General features: G+C 42.2%; 1 protein-coding gene across 2 annotated transcripts in view; it reads left to right on the top strand.

Moving 5' to 3' along the window:
• LOC144692622 (putative oxidoreductase ZK1290.5) overlaps positions 1-18,908 on the top strand; it is a 139,916-nt gene that overhangs the window by 88,152 nt on the left and 32,856 nt on the right. For both annotated transcript variants that reach the window (XM_078561678.1, XM_078561677.1), the window contains exons 4-5: positions 3,597-3,688; positions 17,345-17,527. In XM_078561678.1, coding sequence (XP_078417804.1) covers positions 3,597-3,688; positions 17,345-17,527 — 275 coding nt within the window. The remainder of the gene's footprint in view (positions 1-3,596; positions 3,689-17,344; positions 17,528-18,908) is intronic.

Here is an 18,908-nt window from a genome sequence, read left to right as displayed (position 1 = left end):
CTCCTGTTAAGTTTAAGAGTCATTGTTCCACCAAGGTTTAAAGAGAGGTTTTTAAAGGAACTTCAGTGAGAGTGCATTCTGTATGAAAGCAGTAGCAAGAAGCTGTTTTGATATCCAAAGGTAGATAGAGATATTGAAGAGTTGGTGAAACGTTGTCAAGTGTGTCTCAGAATGAGAAATGATCCAACCAATGTTCCTTTCATTCCATGGTCAAACACAAGAAAACCGCAGGAACAAGTAATGTTGATTTCTTTGAAGTGAAAGGGAAAGAGTATTTTGTATTGGTTGATAGCTACAGCAGGTGAATAAATGTTGAGTCTATGGCCAATATGAGAAGTGGCAAAACTGTTGAGGTTTTGAGAAGTTAGTTTGTAGTATACGAGTTGCCAGAGGTGTTGGTGTCAGATAATGATCCACAGTTTACGTCAGAAGGGTTGGAAATACTTCTAAGTAAGAATGGGGTCAGACATACTCTCATACTGCCATATCATCCAGCATTGAATGGTGCTGCAGAAAGAAGTGTCCAGATTGTGAAGAGCTCTTTGCAGAAGTATTTGCTAGGTGACAAGCTAGGCAGTAAATTTCCATGTTTCTATTTGACTTGGCTAGACAATTTTCTCTTCTCTTACACAATAACCCCACAATCTACAACAGATTGCTCATCTGACAAGTTTAAACGTGCACCTAGGACTAGGACAAGGTTTGGTTTGTTTAAACCTGATATCAATAGCAAAGTAAAAGAAAAGCAATACAAAGTGAAGATGACACACGATACATCAGGCATGAAACTTAGAAAGTTCAGTGCAGGTCAGAAGGTCATGGTGAAAAACCACCAAGAACTATTTGTTTGGAGTTGTTGTAAAGAGACTAGGTGTATTCACATATCTAGTGAAGTTGGAGAGAGAGACTCTGTCAGTGTCATGTAGATCAGTTACTTGAAAGAGGAAATCTGACAAAGGGAAAGCGTGAGAAACCTCCTATCGTTCAAATTCTCCCTGCAGCCCAAAATGAAAGTCAGAAAGAAAATGAAAATCAAAAAGAAACTTATTTGCTGGTATTGCAGAATCCAGTGGTGGAGCAAAGTGAGTCAGGATCTTTGATTAGGAACATCACATTCCCAACCATTAAGTGGAGTTGTTAGTCAAAGTCAAAGTTCAAGTTTGACACAGAGATGTCGAGAGAGCAGAGTCATGCTAATGGAAATGAAGGAAATATCCAGACAGAAAGAGAAAGAAGCCAAATAGGTTAATTGAAAGTACGTAGGAAGGAAGAAGAAATAAATTGTTCTTTTTATTCTTTCTTGTCAATTGATGATATTTTATTAAAGACATACTGCTTTTAAGAAAATACTTCTTCAAATGTAAATTACTCTGGGATACTCTGGTCATATCTGTTTAAAAATAAATATCCAACCCAACATGTTAAATTTTCAGATATTGATGATATTGGTTTCATGATATTGTATTCTTAAAACTTATGTACATGTCCCATGTTACATTTTAATGTATAAGTTGTTTTTTAAATGGGAAGGAAATGTAGTATATTGTAATAAATGCCCGCAGGTGTAAATAAAGTTAGTTCAATAATGGCTGCCTGTTGTGAATCTACATGGTGAGTTTATCTCAGTGCAATGCACAACAATTGGATACCAATATTAATCCAGAAAGAAAAACATGTGAATATTGTGCAATAATAAGATTTGCAGTGATATCTAAATATCTTAGTTTAAACTAGAAAGCTGTAGGCACCTGAAGACAAAAACAAGTTCATGGTTTGAGTAAGAATTCAAGCTCTAGGAACTTTGCAAATAATTTTTCCTTTGGACTATAAATATGTCATCACTAGCTATGTAAAGCACAAAAAAGTTTTTTCATTTTTGTTGCAAAATAAATTATGTGCAAAATGTAGAAATCAACATCTATTACTGTGTTGGGTATGAGAACAAATGTTGAGAATTTTATACTCGAGAATTCTTACTATCCTGCAATCCATCCTTCAGGATGCAGCCTGTAGGAAGAATACTGAGCAGATCATCAATGAAAGGTTTAACTTGATAAAATTGGAGCATGATGTTTAAGAGCTGGAAGACAAAATCAACTGTGAGCAGATAGAGGAGGTCATTTCACAGGCTGAGAATGAACTTTTTTCTGGCATATAAAATGGCCAAGCAGAAACCTTGGGAACTGTTAATGGAAGAAGCCCCTCACAGCCAATGGAAATGGCCAATTTGAACCTTGCTGCAAAAAAAGGCATTTTGTCAAAGTTTTTCATCTTACACTCTTCAGGACAATCGCAAGAATACCAATGTCAGGGGAAGAAACAACTTTATGAGAAGAGAGTGCTGATTGGTTGGCAAGTGGATTCTGATTGGTAGAGGCATTGCCATGGCGAATGCAACAGTTAATGGTGACTGACAGTTAACTGTCAAGCATTGTTTGAAATTTAAACCAACTTGACTCTGATTGGTCAAGGCATTGCCCTGAGGACTAAACCAGCGAATGGCAATCACTTATTTTGTTTAGCTGAAACAGGCGCAATGCATGTACATGTTCTTTCTGTCTCCAAAGGACAGGACCCTGTGTTTTAATATATGTAGCTTCCAGTACACACAAATGCACCACACTGAGAGCCCGGCTGACAAACCCATCCCTAATTGCCCTTGTTCAGAGGGCATTTAAGAGTCAACCACATTGCTGTGGGTCTGGAGTCACATGTAGGCCAGATCAGGTTAGGACGGCAAATTTCCTCCCCTAAAGGACATTAGTGAACCAGTTGCTTTATATTACAGATTTTTTATTAATTGAATTTAAACTCCACCAGTTGCTGTGGTGTGATTTGAACCCATTCCCCTGGGCATTAGCCTGGGCCTCAGGATTACTAGTCCAGTGATATTACGACTGTGCTACCATCTCCCCTATATTGTTCATTAATACCACCAAAAAATGTATTTTGGCCATTTTTTGGAAAAAAAAGTAATTTTGGCTTTATTATTACTAATTAGGTGTAAAAGATGTAAAAGTAAAAGCCTTACCTTTATAATTCTCTGGTCTTTTTGTTTATATTTAAACTTTCAGCCTTAATACTTGGTTGTCATTGCTAGTGTTATTTAGATTGTGCTGTACATTATACAATACTCCAGCACTATCAGTACTGTCACACAGCCAATTGGATTGTGATTGTTAGGAACTCTTTGTCCTTGTTTGTGACCCTCTCATTTGTTCCTCATTCTTACAGTTGCGTATAAGTTTGGCAAGCTGCACAAAACAGTTTCCTTCTTTTGATGCTGACGCATTTCTGATTGTTTTTTTTGCTGATGCCTCATTAGATTTTCCCAGCACTCAACATGAGGCTTTTATTCATCAGGGAGCTGCAGTATGTTTGTATTAGAAAACCATTTCCTGATGTGGTTTTGATGGAGCAGTGGTTTAAGATATGATGTATACTCGGGCTTTCACTAATGGAGTTCCTGCTCTTCTCTGAAAAACTCCTATTATCCGGACACTGCTCCAGCTGCATCTTTGTCATCCTGAAAAGTACTTTACATTCAGGATATCCTCTGACATGTAACTAATTCTCTGGCATATTGGTTTTCATAGGGATATGTCGATCCATTGGAGTGAGCAATTTCCTCATTTCTCATTTAGAGCAGCTGAAGGAAGATTGTGACATCATCCCACATGTCAATCAGGTGAGAGGCTGCAACATTTTAAATATATATAACACCGAACAATAAGCAAGAATGGAATGAGAGAAAGCTACTCGCAATGTCAAGTTTCCTTCTCTCACAAATATATAAATTCTATCCTATTATACAGCCAATTTAATATCTGGAGGAAGCTACTCCCAGATCCTCAATCAAAACTTCAGAATATTTATCTCTTCCTAAATCTCCATTATTCAGCCCTGACCCATTGTCCTCGATAGACTACACCTGAAAATGATGTCACATATACATTTTAAAAGAGTAATATCATTAAAGGTCTCCTCAAAACATTTCTGCACTTGTTCTGTATGGCAGATCTCCAGGCCAACCAATGTTTATAGTCACTAGGAAATGTTCCCTGCACGTAGATTTAACGGAGTTACAAATTTCTGTGAATATCAGTATTAGCGTACGTTTTGGAGAATTCTGATCACTTTCCTACCCCATTGGGAAAGAGATATTATACCAATAAGAATATCTCACTTTCTAACTTTTAGGATTTGTGCCATTCAGTTGAAATTACCCAAAAGGTCACTATACATCAGCTGAAGCAGAAAAAACACCATTGGTTATGTAGAATGGGCTTGTGATGGATAGGTAGTTTAGTTAGGTTTCAACTAAAAAAGTATCTATTTTTAATATCCCATTTTTAGGATGCCTAGTTAGTCATTTTAAATTTGGTTACTGAAGGCTGAGAGAAAATCTCAGCTCTCTGTATCGCCTTGCTGGCTTGTATTTTTCTATGTTGGAGAGGGTACACATTGTTATCTGGTACGGTGTATAAAATGTCACTTCAAGGCAGATGGTCACAACTGTCTAGATGGGAATCTTAGTCAGGGTTATTTGCCAAGTCTATTTAATATTGTTAACCTGGCTGGCAGAGACAGAGCTAAAGCAGCTTGATTGTTACATCAGGGAGTCCTGCCAGCAAGGCTCCCGCAACTTGGCTTTGTCCTGAGACCAGGTGAAAGACTGCAGTTTCTGAGGAGCAAGGGTCCCAATCTATTGGCATCCAAGAGCTGCCATTTTTGAGGATATATGTGACAGCTTTCTCCCAGTTCCTCTGAGCCTATCAAAAAAGACTGGAGACACCGGGTTTGTAAGTGAAACCTCACATATAAGTTATGTCAGCTTTTAGTAGGGCTAAGGCAGTTAGTGAAGTGTCCTGAGGAGGTGTAAGTCAAAAGTTCCGTAAACAAATTAAATCTGCTATACTATTTTCCGTCACTGTTTACATTGTACTTTTTAAATAAATTTCAACCATAGTCCAGTGGTTATACAGACATAGCACTTCATGATGTTTCACAGAACTGTGCTCCTAAAGTGCATTCAATTATTTAGATTTATCAGTATTCCTTATAACACTAGCAGCTCCTCAGTGATTTTGCTTGCACTAAATCAGGTAATACACTCTTTTACAATGACAAGAATTGTTAAATCATGTTACGCAAGATACATTTCATTTGTCTATAAGTGGACCAGTATCCTTAAGGCCATAAAGTACAATTGTTGAAAGGAGATTTAGTCAGCTGGAGATGAATTGTTGGTCAGGGTGGTTTGCAAATTCTCAGAAGCTTGAATTTTGTTTTTAGTATTAAATAACTGCCTTTTATTCCTAATCCAGTTTAATTTCTTTATAAAGGACAATTGCTCAGGGCATATTGAGGTGGCATTTTGAAATGTTAGGTGTTCATCCTATCTGTAATAAACTGATTAATGCACATAAAAACATGTTAATTATTTGTATGCTAACCTTATACACCATAATATTGAGGCCAAAGGATTCTTTTTCTAACTTTAGAGATATTGTATGCAGATGATGTTCAAGGCTTGCCTTGCCTCAGAGAACTTTTGCTGAACTTTTCCTCAGCTGGTTAATTGAGTTTGATAGGGCCAATGATAGACTATACATGGTCTATGGGGGCAATACATCTGACGGATTTTATTTTGTTCCATGCTTTGTCTTTATTTGATCCATTCTCTCATCCTTATTTTATAGAATTTCATAGCACTCAAGAAGGTTATTCAACCCAGTGTGAAATATCTAACCACTTAGCCCTATTTCCTGCCCTTTTCCCATAGTCATTTAAAATATTATTTTACCAAATGTTTGTTGAGCTCCCTTATAAAAACCTATTATGGATTTAGGTTGTATCTCTATTTTTACTCAAGCATTCCATACCCTAACAACCTTCTATGTAAAAATAAAAACATTTTGTACTATTTTGTGATACAGTATGCAGGTTGTAGGACTGAAGGACATTAGAAGTCGGATTAAGATTAGATTTAATGATATCACATAATAGCTAATAATTGCATTCTTAACAATCTCAAACATTTCTTAATTATTTAGCTGACAGATCCAAGCGGGTTTCCTGCTCTCCTTTAATTCCACCCCAGAAAAATCTGCAGCGGGCAGGATCACATCGGGATCCCAACCTAATGTTAATTTTCGAGACGTTCTCTCACCTCTGAACCCGCCTCTTTTTTGGTTCATTTTCCAAAAAGAGGATTTAAATTTTGAAACAATCACCCTCTAATTACCTTAACTAATCCTAATTGAGAGACGTGTAGATTGAGAAATTAATTTTACACCAGCAATTGTGCAAAGCCAGTGCTGAGTCTGGAACACGTGTCTGATTTTTTTTTAATATTCGTTTATGGGATGTGGGTGTTGCTGGCTAGGCCCAACTGAATGGCTTGCTAGGCCATTTCAGAAGACATTTAAGAGTCAACCACATTGCTGTGGATCTGGAGTCACATGTAGGCCAGACCAGGTAAGGATGGCAGATTTCCTTCCTGGTTCGTTAATGGTTTCATGGTCATCATAAGACTTTTAATTCCAGATTTTTATTGAATTCAAATTTCACCATCTGCTGTGGTGGGATTTGAACCCGGGTTCCCAGAGCTTTAATACTAGTCAGTGACAATACCGTCTCACAGTAAATATACTGAGGCTCAAGGCTGCTTCCAAACTGGGTCTCAGGTTTCATTTCCTTAAACCAGTGAACTAATTGGATGTTCTGAGGCAGCTGACCAGTCAGGGACTTCTCAAATTTAGGCAGTTAACTGTGCCAGTCTGCTTGTAAATACTGGGGTGGGCAAGAGGAAATTGAAAATAGGGGTGGGTTTTAGTAATTTTGCTGTGGAGAACTCCAGCTCCTACTGGTTGCACATGAGTTCAGTAAAAAAAAATTTAAACTTATCTCTTCTTCAGCTGCCTCAAGCAGATACTTTAAGGACTGGAAGGTAAGCCTGAGAACACTTGTAACACAGAGTGAGACACGGCACATGCTGCAACCAGTTTCTGCTCTATCTGATTGCAAGATCCTGAAGCAGGGGTGTAACACCTGATTCCTCTATTGCTTATGCTAGCTCGCATCAAGACCCATTCAGCAACAGCCCTGTGCTCACAGACCAAAATTGCCCCTGGTCCGGCAATGCCTCAATTTTAAAATTCTCGTCTTTGCTCCTCCCTATATCTATGTAACATCCTCCAGCCCTGCAACCAACAGTGAATTCTATGCTCCTCCATTTCTGGCCTTGTGCATCCTTGATTTCGATCACTCCATCATTGGATGCCATACCTTCAGTTGCCTAGGCCCTAAGTTCTTGAATTCCATCGATAAACATCTCTGCCTCATTACTTCTCTCTGGTGCTTTATGGTGCTCCTTATAACCTACCCGTTTGGCCAAGCTTTTTTGTCATCTGCCCTAATATTTCCTTTTGTGGCTTGGTGTCAGGTTTTGTGTAAAGAGTCCTGGGGAGGTTTGACTGTTATAATGTGACATATGAATGCAAGTTGTTGTTGTTGATTAATGCCATTGTTAGCAGGAGGGTATAACAACAGCCAAATTTGCATGAATAGTGTCATTATAAATTTATAATAGAATTTATAATAGAAGAATGAAAACAAGAACAAAATGTATAACTTTAAAATAGGGACTAAATTACATCCGTGCACCCTGGTCCACCGTGGAGATGACTCCACTTGTTTCGGAATCTGTATGTGCAACACCATACTATACAAAAATAATACAAAATAATGGTTTATTTTTCAGTAACCTGATAAGCAGCTGTTAATGAACCAAGTTCAGGACAGCTTTTATTATGCCAGTAATATTGGTGGGGAGGGGAAATTTCTTTTCTCTGGTCCTTTCTGATGATTGTTCAGTTTAGAAAATGTTAATTTGATTGTGCTCCAAAGTGTCAGTTGGAGTGAGTCACTGAGAGGAAAAGGAAAGGGAGGGGTGCTTCACACTGATGTGTTGCCAAAGGATACCTGCAGATATTATCTGCTTTATGCAAGTTAAACATTCAAAGGTTCTAATTAACACAATGTATTGATGAAGTACTGTATCTGAACCATCTCCTTTGAAAAGTTTTACTTTAGACAAATATGAAAAGCATCAGAATTATAACCTGCAGCATTCTGAGAATGTGTTTTGAGTTAGAGGCACTGCTTTACTAGCCTCTACAATAGCAATTGAAACCTGGTGAATTTAACAGATAAAAGATAGTGGGGAGAAATTTGTTTGCATACACTACTTGGAGCAGTGCTAGACAGCCTGCTCCAGGGGAATCAACCTAAGTCTGTGCAAAGATAAAAGCAAAAAACTGCAGATGCTGGAAATCCAAAACAAAAACAAAAATAAAAAATAAAAATACCTGGAAAAACTCAGCAGGTCTGGCAGCATCTGCAGAGAGGGACACAGTTAACTTTTCAAGTCCGTATGACTCTTCAACAGAACTAAGTAAAAATAGAAGAGAGGTGAAATAAGTCTGTGCAACACTGCTATAAGTGGCACTGTGCAAACAAATTTCTCCCCCAGTATTTCTTCTGTAGATATATCCAATTGCATCAAATCAATACCGATCTGACTATACAGTAACAAAAAATACTTTGTGTATACTGTTTGTTAATTGTACCACATGAGCTTGTCATTGATGTTAAGCTTAGAATAAGTGTATTAATGTACTAAATGCTGTGAGAATCTTGAAGTTAGCAATTCAGACCTTCAAATCCTCCCAAAATAAAGGAAAATAATTTAACCACCAGGTTGGCAAAAATGCTTAGCCTCTGTATAAACGTTATAACTGCAGCAAAAATAAGAGCTGAAAATAGTGAAAATAAATTGCCAGTCAACCAGCCAAAGAGAGGAGACAGATTGATATTTTGGGTATAGATGAAGGGTCCATACCCAAAATGTTAACTTGTCTTTTCTCATTACAGGTGTAGACAAACTTGCTGTGTATTTCCCACATTTTCTATTCCAATTCTATGTTTCTTTGTTTCTGAAATAGGGACGGTTTTTTGATTCTAAGATTATTTGTTAATGTAGGGCAGAATCGTCCCAGATTTGCACTAAGTGTGATAGCGGCTGGGTAGAACGACATTTTACCTGCTGGCCGCGATGGCGGGTTTTCACGCCGTATTGTTCCAAATCCACCACGTTATTTATGCATGCCCAGGAAACATGCCGTTTCAATGGTGGGCGGGCGAACCCGCCCACCGTCACCTTGCTGCTTCATCACGCCGGGTGCCATATTTAAAGTCCAGCCGCGGGCACATATCTCAGAGCTTCCAGGCCACAACATGGCCACTGCAGGGAAGATGTCCAGGAAAGGCAAGAAACTGCAGCCCCCAGGTTTAGCGACGTGTCACCGGAACGCCTTTTGGATACCATGGAGGCCCGTCGCAATGTCCTCTACCCAGGCTCTGGCCACGGGATGGGGAGCGGCGTTACCAACCAAGCTTGGGAGGCGGTGGCAGTGGTGGTCAGCGCCAATGCCCTGCAAAAGAGGACAGCCACCCAGTGCAGGAAGAGGATGAATGGTCTCATCAGTTACATCAGGGTAACTCATTCTTCTCATCACTCTCAACTCACACACTCACAAATCCATCACACACCCACAGGGATCTCACACCTCAAGGGACAACACCGCTAACTCTCACACACACCCTCACATCTCCATCAGGCTCATATCCTCTTGAGCTCGCATCCTCATCCTGTCCACGGCTCCGCCACCACACAAACATTCTACAGAGTGCCTTGCATCCTGCTCACACTCTCTCCATCTGTTTTCATGAAGGAGAAGCCTGCTCACATCAGCATGGAGAGGTCCCAGACCAGGGGTGGACTGGCCCATGTTAGGCCTCTCACTCACTTTGAGGAGCGTGCTAACGTGCTGACTGGTGAGGACGTGGACTGTGCCTGAGGTGACAGTGAGGTCGGCGGCGAACACCCACCTGAGGATCCTGGACCACATCATCCCTCCCTCAACGCAACTGTGGGTGCTCTCTCACCTGCTTTTGACTCTGCTGCCATTCACTACTTATCTCTACTTTGGTTCATAGAGAGCTCTGCCAGGGGACCAACACCATCAGCCAGCCAGCCCCTCAGCTCCATCCACATCCTCATCTGCAGCCAAGAGGACTCCTCCTGCAGTGAAGAGGTAGAAATAAGCAACCTGGAACACCCATCACCACAGAGGGAGCAGCAGTACACAAGTGATTCTGGAGGGAAAAGCGTGTGTGTGACAGGGCCTTTCGGAGCCTCGTGCAAGCACTCTCCCACGCACGCGGATCCTTCACGTTTCACACTCATCTCAATGTCCTGAGCATTTTGAATGCTGCCTGCTGGGATTCTCTTTCAGTTGTCCATCTGATCTGACCTGCATCTCCGCCCACCCACTGATCACATTCCCATGCAGCACATAATCTTGCCCACTATAACTCTCGTTTCACTTTCGATTTGGACAGCATGTTGCTAATTCAGTTTTATTTTTGTTCCCCTGTCCCTTTATCCTCCCCAATCACCCACTTTCTTTCCCCATCACAGTTGACCCCCCAGCTTCACATTCCACCTCCCCTTTGTTAACTACCAGCCCCAACCTTTTTCCTTCGGAGATGTCCAGGTGAACGTGTACATTGCCTTCAAAGAAAGAAAAGTACAGCACAGGAACAGGCCCTTCGGCCTTCCAAGCCTGCGCCGATCATATTGCCTGTCAAAGGAAAACATTTTGCCCTTCAGGGGTCCGTATTCCTCTATTCCTATCCTATTCATGTATTTGTCAAGCTGCTTCTTAAACACCACTATCGTACCTGCTTCCACCACCTCCTCTGGCAGCGAATTGCAGACACTCACTACTCTCTGCGTAAAAAACTTGCCCCGCACATCTCCTCTAAAGTTTTCTCCTCTCACCTTAAATCTATGTCCCCTAGTCATTGACTCTTCCACCCTGGGAAAAAGCTTCTGACTATCTACTCTGTCCATGCCACTCATCATTTTGTAAACTTCTATCAAGTCGCCCCTCAATCTCCCTCACTCTAGTGAGAACAATCCGAGTTTCTCCAACCTCTCCTCATAGCTAATAACCTCCAGACCAGGCAGCATCCTGGTAAACCTCCTCTGCACCCTCTCCAACGCCTCCATATCCTTCTGGTAATGTGGCGACCAGAATTGCACACAATATTCCAAGTGTGGCCTAACCAAGGTTCTATACAGCTGCAGCATGACTTCCCAGCTTTTATTCTCAATACCCCTGCTGATGAAGGCAAGCATGCCATATGCCTTCCTGACTACCTTATCCACCTGCGTTGCCACTTTCAGTGACCTGTACACCCAGATCCCTCTGCCCGTCGATGCACTTAAGGGTTCTGCCATTTACTGTATAATTCCTACCTGTTTTAGACCTTCCAAAAAGCATTACCTCACATTTGTCTGGATTAAACTCCATCTGCCATTTCTCCGCCCAAGTCTCCAACCGATCTATATCCCGTTGTATCCTTTGACAATCCTCTTCACTATCTGAAACTCCTCCAACCTTAGTGTTGTCTGCAAACTTACTAATTAGCCCAGTTACATTTTCCTCCAAATCATTTACGTATACTACAAACAGCAAAGGTCCCAGCACTGATCCCTGCGGAACTCCACAAGTCCAGCTCTCCATTCAGAAAAGCACCCTTCCACTGCTACCCTCTGTCTTCTATGACCAAGCCAATTCTGTATTCATCTTGCCAGCTCACTTCTGATCCCGTGTGACTTTACCTTCTGTACCAGTCTGCCATGAGGGACCTTATCAAAGGCCTTACTGAAATCCATGTAGATAACATCCACTGCCCTTCCATCATCAATCATCTTTGTCACTTCCTCGAAAAACTCGATCAAGTTAGTGAGACACAACCTCCCCTTCACAAAACCATGCTGCCTCTCACTAATACGCCCATTTGCTTCCAATGGTAGTAAATCCTGTCACAAAGAATCTTCTCCAATAATTTCCCTACCACTGAAGTAAGGCTCACCGGCCTGTAATTTCCTGGATTATCCCTGCTACCCTTCTTAAACAATGGAACAACATTGGCCATTCTCCAGTCCTCTGGGACCTCACCCGTAGCCAGTGAGGATACAAAGATTTCTGTCAAGGCCCCAGCAATCTCCTCCCTTGCCTCCCTCAGTACTCTGGGGTAGATCCCATCTGGCCCTGGGGACTTATCCACCTTAATCAAGACACCTCTTTTTTGGTCCCAACATGATCCAGGCTATCTACACACTCTTCCCTAGACAAATTGACCGCAAATCCTTCTCTTTGGTGAATACTGATGAGAAGTACTCATTTAGTATCTCTCCCATTTCTTTTGGCTCCACACACAGATTCCCACCTCTGTCCCTGAGTGGGCCTACCCTTTCCCTGGCTACCCTCTTGCTTTTTACATATGTGTAAAAGGCCTTGGGATTTTCCTTAATCCTGGTTGCCAATGACTTTTCATGACCCCTTTTAGCCCTCCTGACTCCTTGCTTAAGCTTCTTCCTACTTTCTTTATATTCTCCACGGGCTTCATCTGTTTCCAACCTTCTAGCCCTTACGAATGCTTCCCTTTTCTTTTTGACTAATCTCATAATATCCTTCATTATCCAAGGTTCCTGAAACTTGCCATACTTATCCTTCATCCTAGCAAGAACATGCCGGTCCTGAATTCTTATCAACTGACGTTTGAAAGCCCCCCACATGTCAGTTGTTGATTTGCCCTCAAACATCCACCTCCAGTCTAGATTCCTCAGTTCCTGCCTAATATTGTTATAATTAGCCTTCCCCCAATTAAGCACCTTAACCCGAAGACTCCTGTTATCCTTATCCACTAGTACCTTGAAACTTACTGAATTATGGTCACTTTTCCCGAAATGCTCCCCTACTGAAACTTCAACCACCTGGCCGGGTTCATTCCCTAATACCAGGTCCAGTATTGTCCCTTCCCTAGTTGGACTATCGACATATTGTCTCAGGAAGCCCTCCTGGATGCACCTTACAAATTCTGCACCATCCAAACCCCTAGCACTAAGTGATTCCCAGTCAATATAGGGAAAGTTAAAATCACCCACCACAACAACCCTATTGCTTTTGCATCTTTCCAAAATCTGCCTACATAACTGTTCCTCAATCTCCTGCCGGCAATTGGGAGGCCTATAGTAAACCCCCAACATTGTGACTGCACCCTTCCTATACCGGAGCTCTACCCATTTTGCCTAATATACTTCCTTCCCGAAAATCCCACCCTCATCCACATTCACCTCCCCGACCTCTTCCTTCCCACCCCAGGGTCCGTGTCTGCCTCCGGGCCCCCACGAACCACCCTCACCATCCCTTTTATCACTACTGTTGAACCCTCACCCTCCCACCCTACTGCCTCTCACTGCCCTTGGTCATTCTCATCCTTCCTTCATACCACACTCACTCTCAGTTTGCTCCCCATGAGGCAGACATAGACCTATCTGACCCCTCCCATGCATATTCACCTGCACATCCCCTCTTCACACCCCTTTCCCCCCCCTCCCCAAACCCCCCACCACCGCCCCGGACACACTCCCCTTTCCACACCCCTTGTCCCCCAACCCCCTCGGACTCCCCGCCACCCACCCACCCCCGCTTACTCCCTCCCTCTTCCTGACTCCTTCCTCCACCCTTATCTCGTCCGCCACCCTTAGTCCCTCCCCCTCCAACTTCTTCCTCCAGCCTTACTCCTACCCTTTTCCTGACTCCTTCCTCCACTCTTATTTCTTCCTGCACCCTTACTCCCTCCCCTCTCCCTGGACACCCTCGCCTCTCTGCACTCTTTCCCTTGCACCTTTCACCACTCCTTACACCTACCTCCCCAGTTGCCGTGTTCTCCCATGTTACACCCTCCCCCCATTCTCCCTCCCCCTTCCAACCTCACCCCATCCTGACACCTTCAGTCTGCCCCTCCCAACCTCACCCCCTCCCGACACCTCTTCCCCTCCCAGCCGATCCTAGCCCTTCCTCTCCCACCCCCTCGACCATCACCCTTTGTGAGCATCAACAGTGACCATCCAAATTCCGTGAGCTGTTTCAGATCAGAGCCATGTCCGTGAGAATCCACCCAGCATGCCATGGATGTTCCTCCAGTTGGAACATCTTCAGAGCAGATGATGTGTTGATGTCAGGCTCCAGCATCGTCTGCTCCTCGGATGTCCACGATGTGAGCAAAGCCCTGGCGGGTGAGTCCCGACTTCTGTATGTGACAGTTGTCGAGACATGTTCTGCACTGGCGTGTTTTCCTGCCAATGTGGGTGGACGATCCAGCGGGGTGGAGACGATTCCAGCGGTTGGGGGAGGGGGGGTGACGATTCTGGTGGGCAGGCCTAATAGTGAAATGCTGATGCAGGCCGAGCGGACGATCGCGAACAGGTTTCACGCCATTGTGAAATCGATCGCCCCAAATTGTCCGCTCACTCCCGACGCTGGCGGGCACAGAAAATCCCGGCCGTATTCACTTATTATTTTATCATACACAGTTTCATTTGATGTTTCTTTGGAAGGGAGGGGAAGCTTCGGGGGTTGGTGCGTCTTCATATGGCTCATTGGTATGGCCACTCTTGCTTTGGGTTGCGTACACAGCCTGCAGCTCTTCAAGATTTGAGATTAGTTTATTCATTGGAGGAGCCTAGTGAAACAGGCTACCTGTTTCACCAAGTATATTTCTGTAGTCAATCTTCTGTATTGGGGAGACAAATATATGAAAAATGACAGATAAAAAGAGTGACTGGTCTATCCAGCCTGTCCCATTTAATTATGATTGTCTTGTGCACCACAATGCCCAAACTCCCCATCCAATTTGGAAGCTATGTAATCTCCTGGGCGGTTTTCAGTGTCTTTCTTGGAGAATGTAGTTTGAAAGAGAATAAATCTGAAGATGGTGAGAAGGGAGGAAATCTATGTCTAACACCAGCAAGCATTTTTCCGATTCCCAAAGCTTCAGTTCTGATATTGCACTGAAATCCAGTCATAATAACGGGAAGGTTACTGTCCTGGATTTGCCTGCTTTGTGAACTCTTTTCCTGCTAGTAATTATTTTTCCGCACATATTTTTTGAGCTCCTGTTTCTTGCCTGCCTTTGGCTGTTAAGATCTTTATTTGTAGTAAGTGAAAACTGAATGTTGACCAGATTATTGTAGTCAGGATGAACAGTATATTTTGTAGATGTGAAACAGGATGTTTCTCTGGCCAAGCACTCCACTTCTGTGATGTGGCAAAAAATTGTTACATTTCCTACGGCATGTGTCATTTAGCTGTTCCAGTCACAAATACATTTTACTGGGTAGTAGCTGAGTAGTGTTGTGTCTAACTAGGGCACGTATCACAAGTACAAACTGTTAAAAGTGTACCTTCTTGAGTATGGGAAACCAAAATGAGTAATCACTGTTAAAACGGTTTATAATGGTTTCCTTCCATTTAAATAAATAAACGAATGCTATATAAACAACAGAAACTACGTTCTCTTAGTCTGGCTTTAACTGCAGCAGATAGTGTGAAAGCATCTACCCGCATTTCTCTTCTTGTATTGTGCTTGTTATTGGTAGAAATGCTTCTGATTTAAAATCCTCTGTAAGATGCTTTCTAACATGACAAATGAAGTGGTGGCATTTTATGTGCATTCAGAGTTTTGATACTTTGCAGTATACCCTGAATTTTAAAATATGCTTCTAAACTAGCAGATCTACATTGGTATTCCTCACCAGGACTTTGCCTGGGAGTGGAGGGGAGGAAGTACACAAGGAATATAATGGATGTTGGGAATGTTGTGTTGGGGCAATATCATGGACTGTAGGAGGAATTGCTCGCATGTCTGGACCAGCCGACACCACTGTTTGCTCTCTTTTTACCACTTTCCAAAACTAAACTTGGATTAAAGCAATGTTAGTGTTCTAAAAAGTAACTTGCCAATTTCCTGTTTTGTGCTGTGAGTTTGCATTAGTCAGAGGGCCAAAGAGGTGCTAGGGAAAAAAAGAATACAAGGTCAAGATTGAAAGGTGGAATGGATAAGATGGAGAGTGATGGCATGTGATGGAAGGGAGAGGATGGGGAAAGAGCAAGTGGCAGAGAAAGGGATGGATTGGGGGTGAGTGGAGTGGGAGAATATGCAATGAGGAACTGAGGGGAAGAGGAGTAGGAAGGCAGGGGAATCAAGAGTGGCTGGAACATAGGGGGAAGTTGGGGGATGTGGCTGAAGCGGAGGCAATGTGGGCTAATGGGGGAGGAGAGTGAAAAAATGGACAAGTGAACACCAAGAAAATAGTACATCATGACAGAGGTGTGACTGGTGCATAAGGGTGAGAGTGCAGTGCAGAGTCATGTAGAGGAGACTGTCATGAATACTTAAAAAGTAAAAGATTGGTGCGACATGAGTGGCGTGTGGACAAGGATGGAAAGGGGGAGGTGATGAGGCCTGCAAATCACATGGTCCTTGCAACTGCACTCACGCCTGCCATTGGAAAATGTGGCTTGCACCCTGAGCAGCTCCCTCCCACACCATCCCACCCATCTGATATAATTAATGAAAAGAAGATCATAGCGATGAAAGCAGATAAGAAACATGAAAGGTGGAGCAGGAGGAGAAAAGAGAGAGAAAAAAGCAGAAGAGTTAGGGAGGCAGAGAAGCAACCTGAGAATGACACGGACAAGTAAGAGACTATATGCCCCGATTTGCTGTGAGCATGAGAGATCTGCCTTGTGTATTTAGATAAATATTGGATTGTTGTAGTTTGTAAACCTCATGACTTTTTTGGTTGATACTTTAGTGGATTTAGTCATGATTAAAAGTACAGCAAAATGTAACAGTGGCTGAGCCGGTCCTTCCACGTGATGTTGAATTCAAATTCAGGCTGGTGATGTTTTTCATTGCAAGTTACTCATCTCAGCTGAGCAGTAGTGAGGTGCTTCTGCGTGGAGAGAATAGGAGTTGCTTGCGTCCACACTTGAATACACCCTATCAATCAGTTACAGAAAAACTGTTCCAGGATTGAAGGATTGACGACTAGGCCGTTAATCTCTATTTACCTGCACATGGTGTGTGGCAAGGAGGCACCTAATGAAGTGCAACAAAGAAACAAACCTGAATAAAATACTGTGCAAACAATTTTTAAAATACCAACCTTGTATTGGATTTTGAAGTTATTTTCATATACTGCACTTAAATTGGAGCCTGTACTTCTATCACAAAAATTTAAATTTAGCACAACTTTCTGCAAAGGTTATGGGTTTAACTTGTAGACCTGAACTCTGGCTATGTGACAATGCATCCTGCTATACATTATCATTCTGTACAACTGTTGTATGTTACACAGGCTGAATATCATCCTTTCCAGAGGCCCCAGGAACTAGTGAACTACTGCAGAAGCCATGGAATAGTCTTTGAAGGGTATTGCCCACTAGCTAAAGGACAGGCTTTGTCACATCCTGACATTATCAAAATGGCAGAGAAATATAACCGCTCGCCCTCTCAAATCTGTATACGTTGGAGCATACAAGTAAGTCAGAACTCTACTTTGATATACATTGTCGTGATTTATCATCAGTTAACTTTTTGTCAGATTGATAGAACCATATCCAGAGTTTAATCACAGCCCCAAACTCATTATAATAAAAGCAAAATACTGTGGATGCTGGAAATCTGAAATAAAAACAGAAAATGCTGGAAAAACTCAACAGATCTGGCAGCATCTGTGGAGAGAGAAACAAAGTTAACATTTCAAGTTCCTATGACTCTGAGGAAGAGTCATACTGACTCGAAACGTTAACTCTGGTTCTCTCTCCACAGATGCTGCCAGATCTGTTGAGTTTTTCCAGTATTTTCTGTTTTTAACCTAAAACTCATTGGTTGTTTTAACAAGAATATTAGTGATACTAAAAACGTTTTTTTTAATGTTCCAATTGTATCTAATGTTAACAATATTTTGAATATTCCTCAAAATAAGTAATTATTTAAAGAATATCGGGTGCTGCTGCAAGGTTGGAAATATCCACTGCCAGCAATTATGATTAATCCTGCTAAAGCTGGCTTCATATCACAGACATGACCTGGGTGGCTGACTGCCTTTCACATTCAAAATGTTGGAGTTGGGAGAGTGTGTGTGTGTTAGTGTTTAAAAAATTGGAGCCTGGATGGTACAGTGAATTTGTGTTTTAAAACATTGGAGCCTAGATGATACAGTCGATTAGAACAATAGCAACCTGTATTTTCATAACACCTTCAACTTAAAACACCCCAAGGTGCTTCAGAAGAGCGTTATAACACAAAATTTGACACTGTGCCACATGAAATACTAGAAAGCTGGTCAAAGTGGTAGGTTTCAAGGGGCGCCTTAAAGGAGGAAAGAGAGATGGAGAGGTTTAGAGAGGGAATTCCAGTGCTAAGCGTCTATGCAGCTTAAGGCACGCCTGCCAATGATGGAGCAGTTAAATTTGGGGATGCGTGAGTGGCCAGAATTAGATGAGCGCATATATCTCAGAGGGTTGTGGGGCTGTAGGAGATTACAGAGATAGGGAGTGGTGAGACCATGAAGGGATTTGAAAACAAGGACGAGAGTTTTGAAATTGAGGTGTTGCTTAACAGGAATCAATGTAGCTTGGCAAGCACAGGCGTAATAGGGAAACAGGACTTAGTGTAAATAAGGATACAGGATGACAGAGTTCTGGACAATTTAAGATTCTGGAGGGTAGAATGTGGTAGCCCAGCCAGGAGTGCATTGGAATAATCAAGTCTATAGGTAACAAGATATTAAGGATATATTAGGACATATGACCAAAAGCTTGGTCATAAAGGCTTTATGGAGCATCTTAAAGGAGGAAAGAGAGGCGGAGACATTTCAGGAGAGAATTCCAGATCTTCCAGTTGGCAGCTGAAGGCAC

This window comes from Cetorhinus maximus, chromosome 17, assembly GCF_964194155.1.
Source record: "Cetorhinus maximus chromosome 17, sCetMax3.hap1.1, whole genome shotgun sequence".
In the NCBI taxonomy this organism is placed as follows: Eukaryota; Metazoa; Chordata; class Chondrichthyes; order Lamniformes; family Cetorhinidae; genus Cetorhinus; species Cetorhinus maximus.
This window is presented reverse-complemented; position numbering and strand designations above follow the sequence as displayed.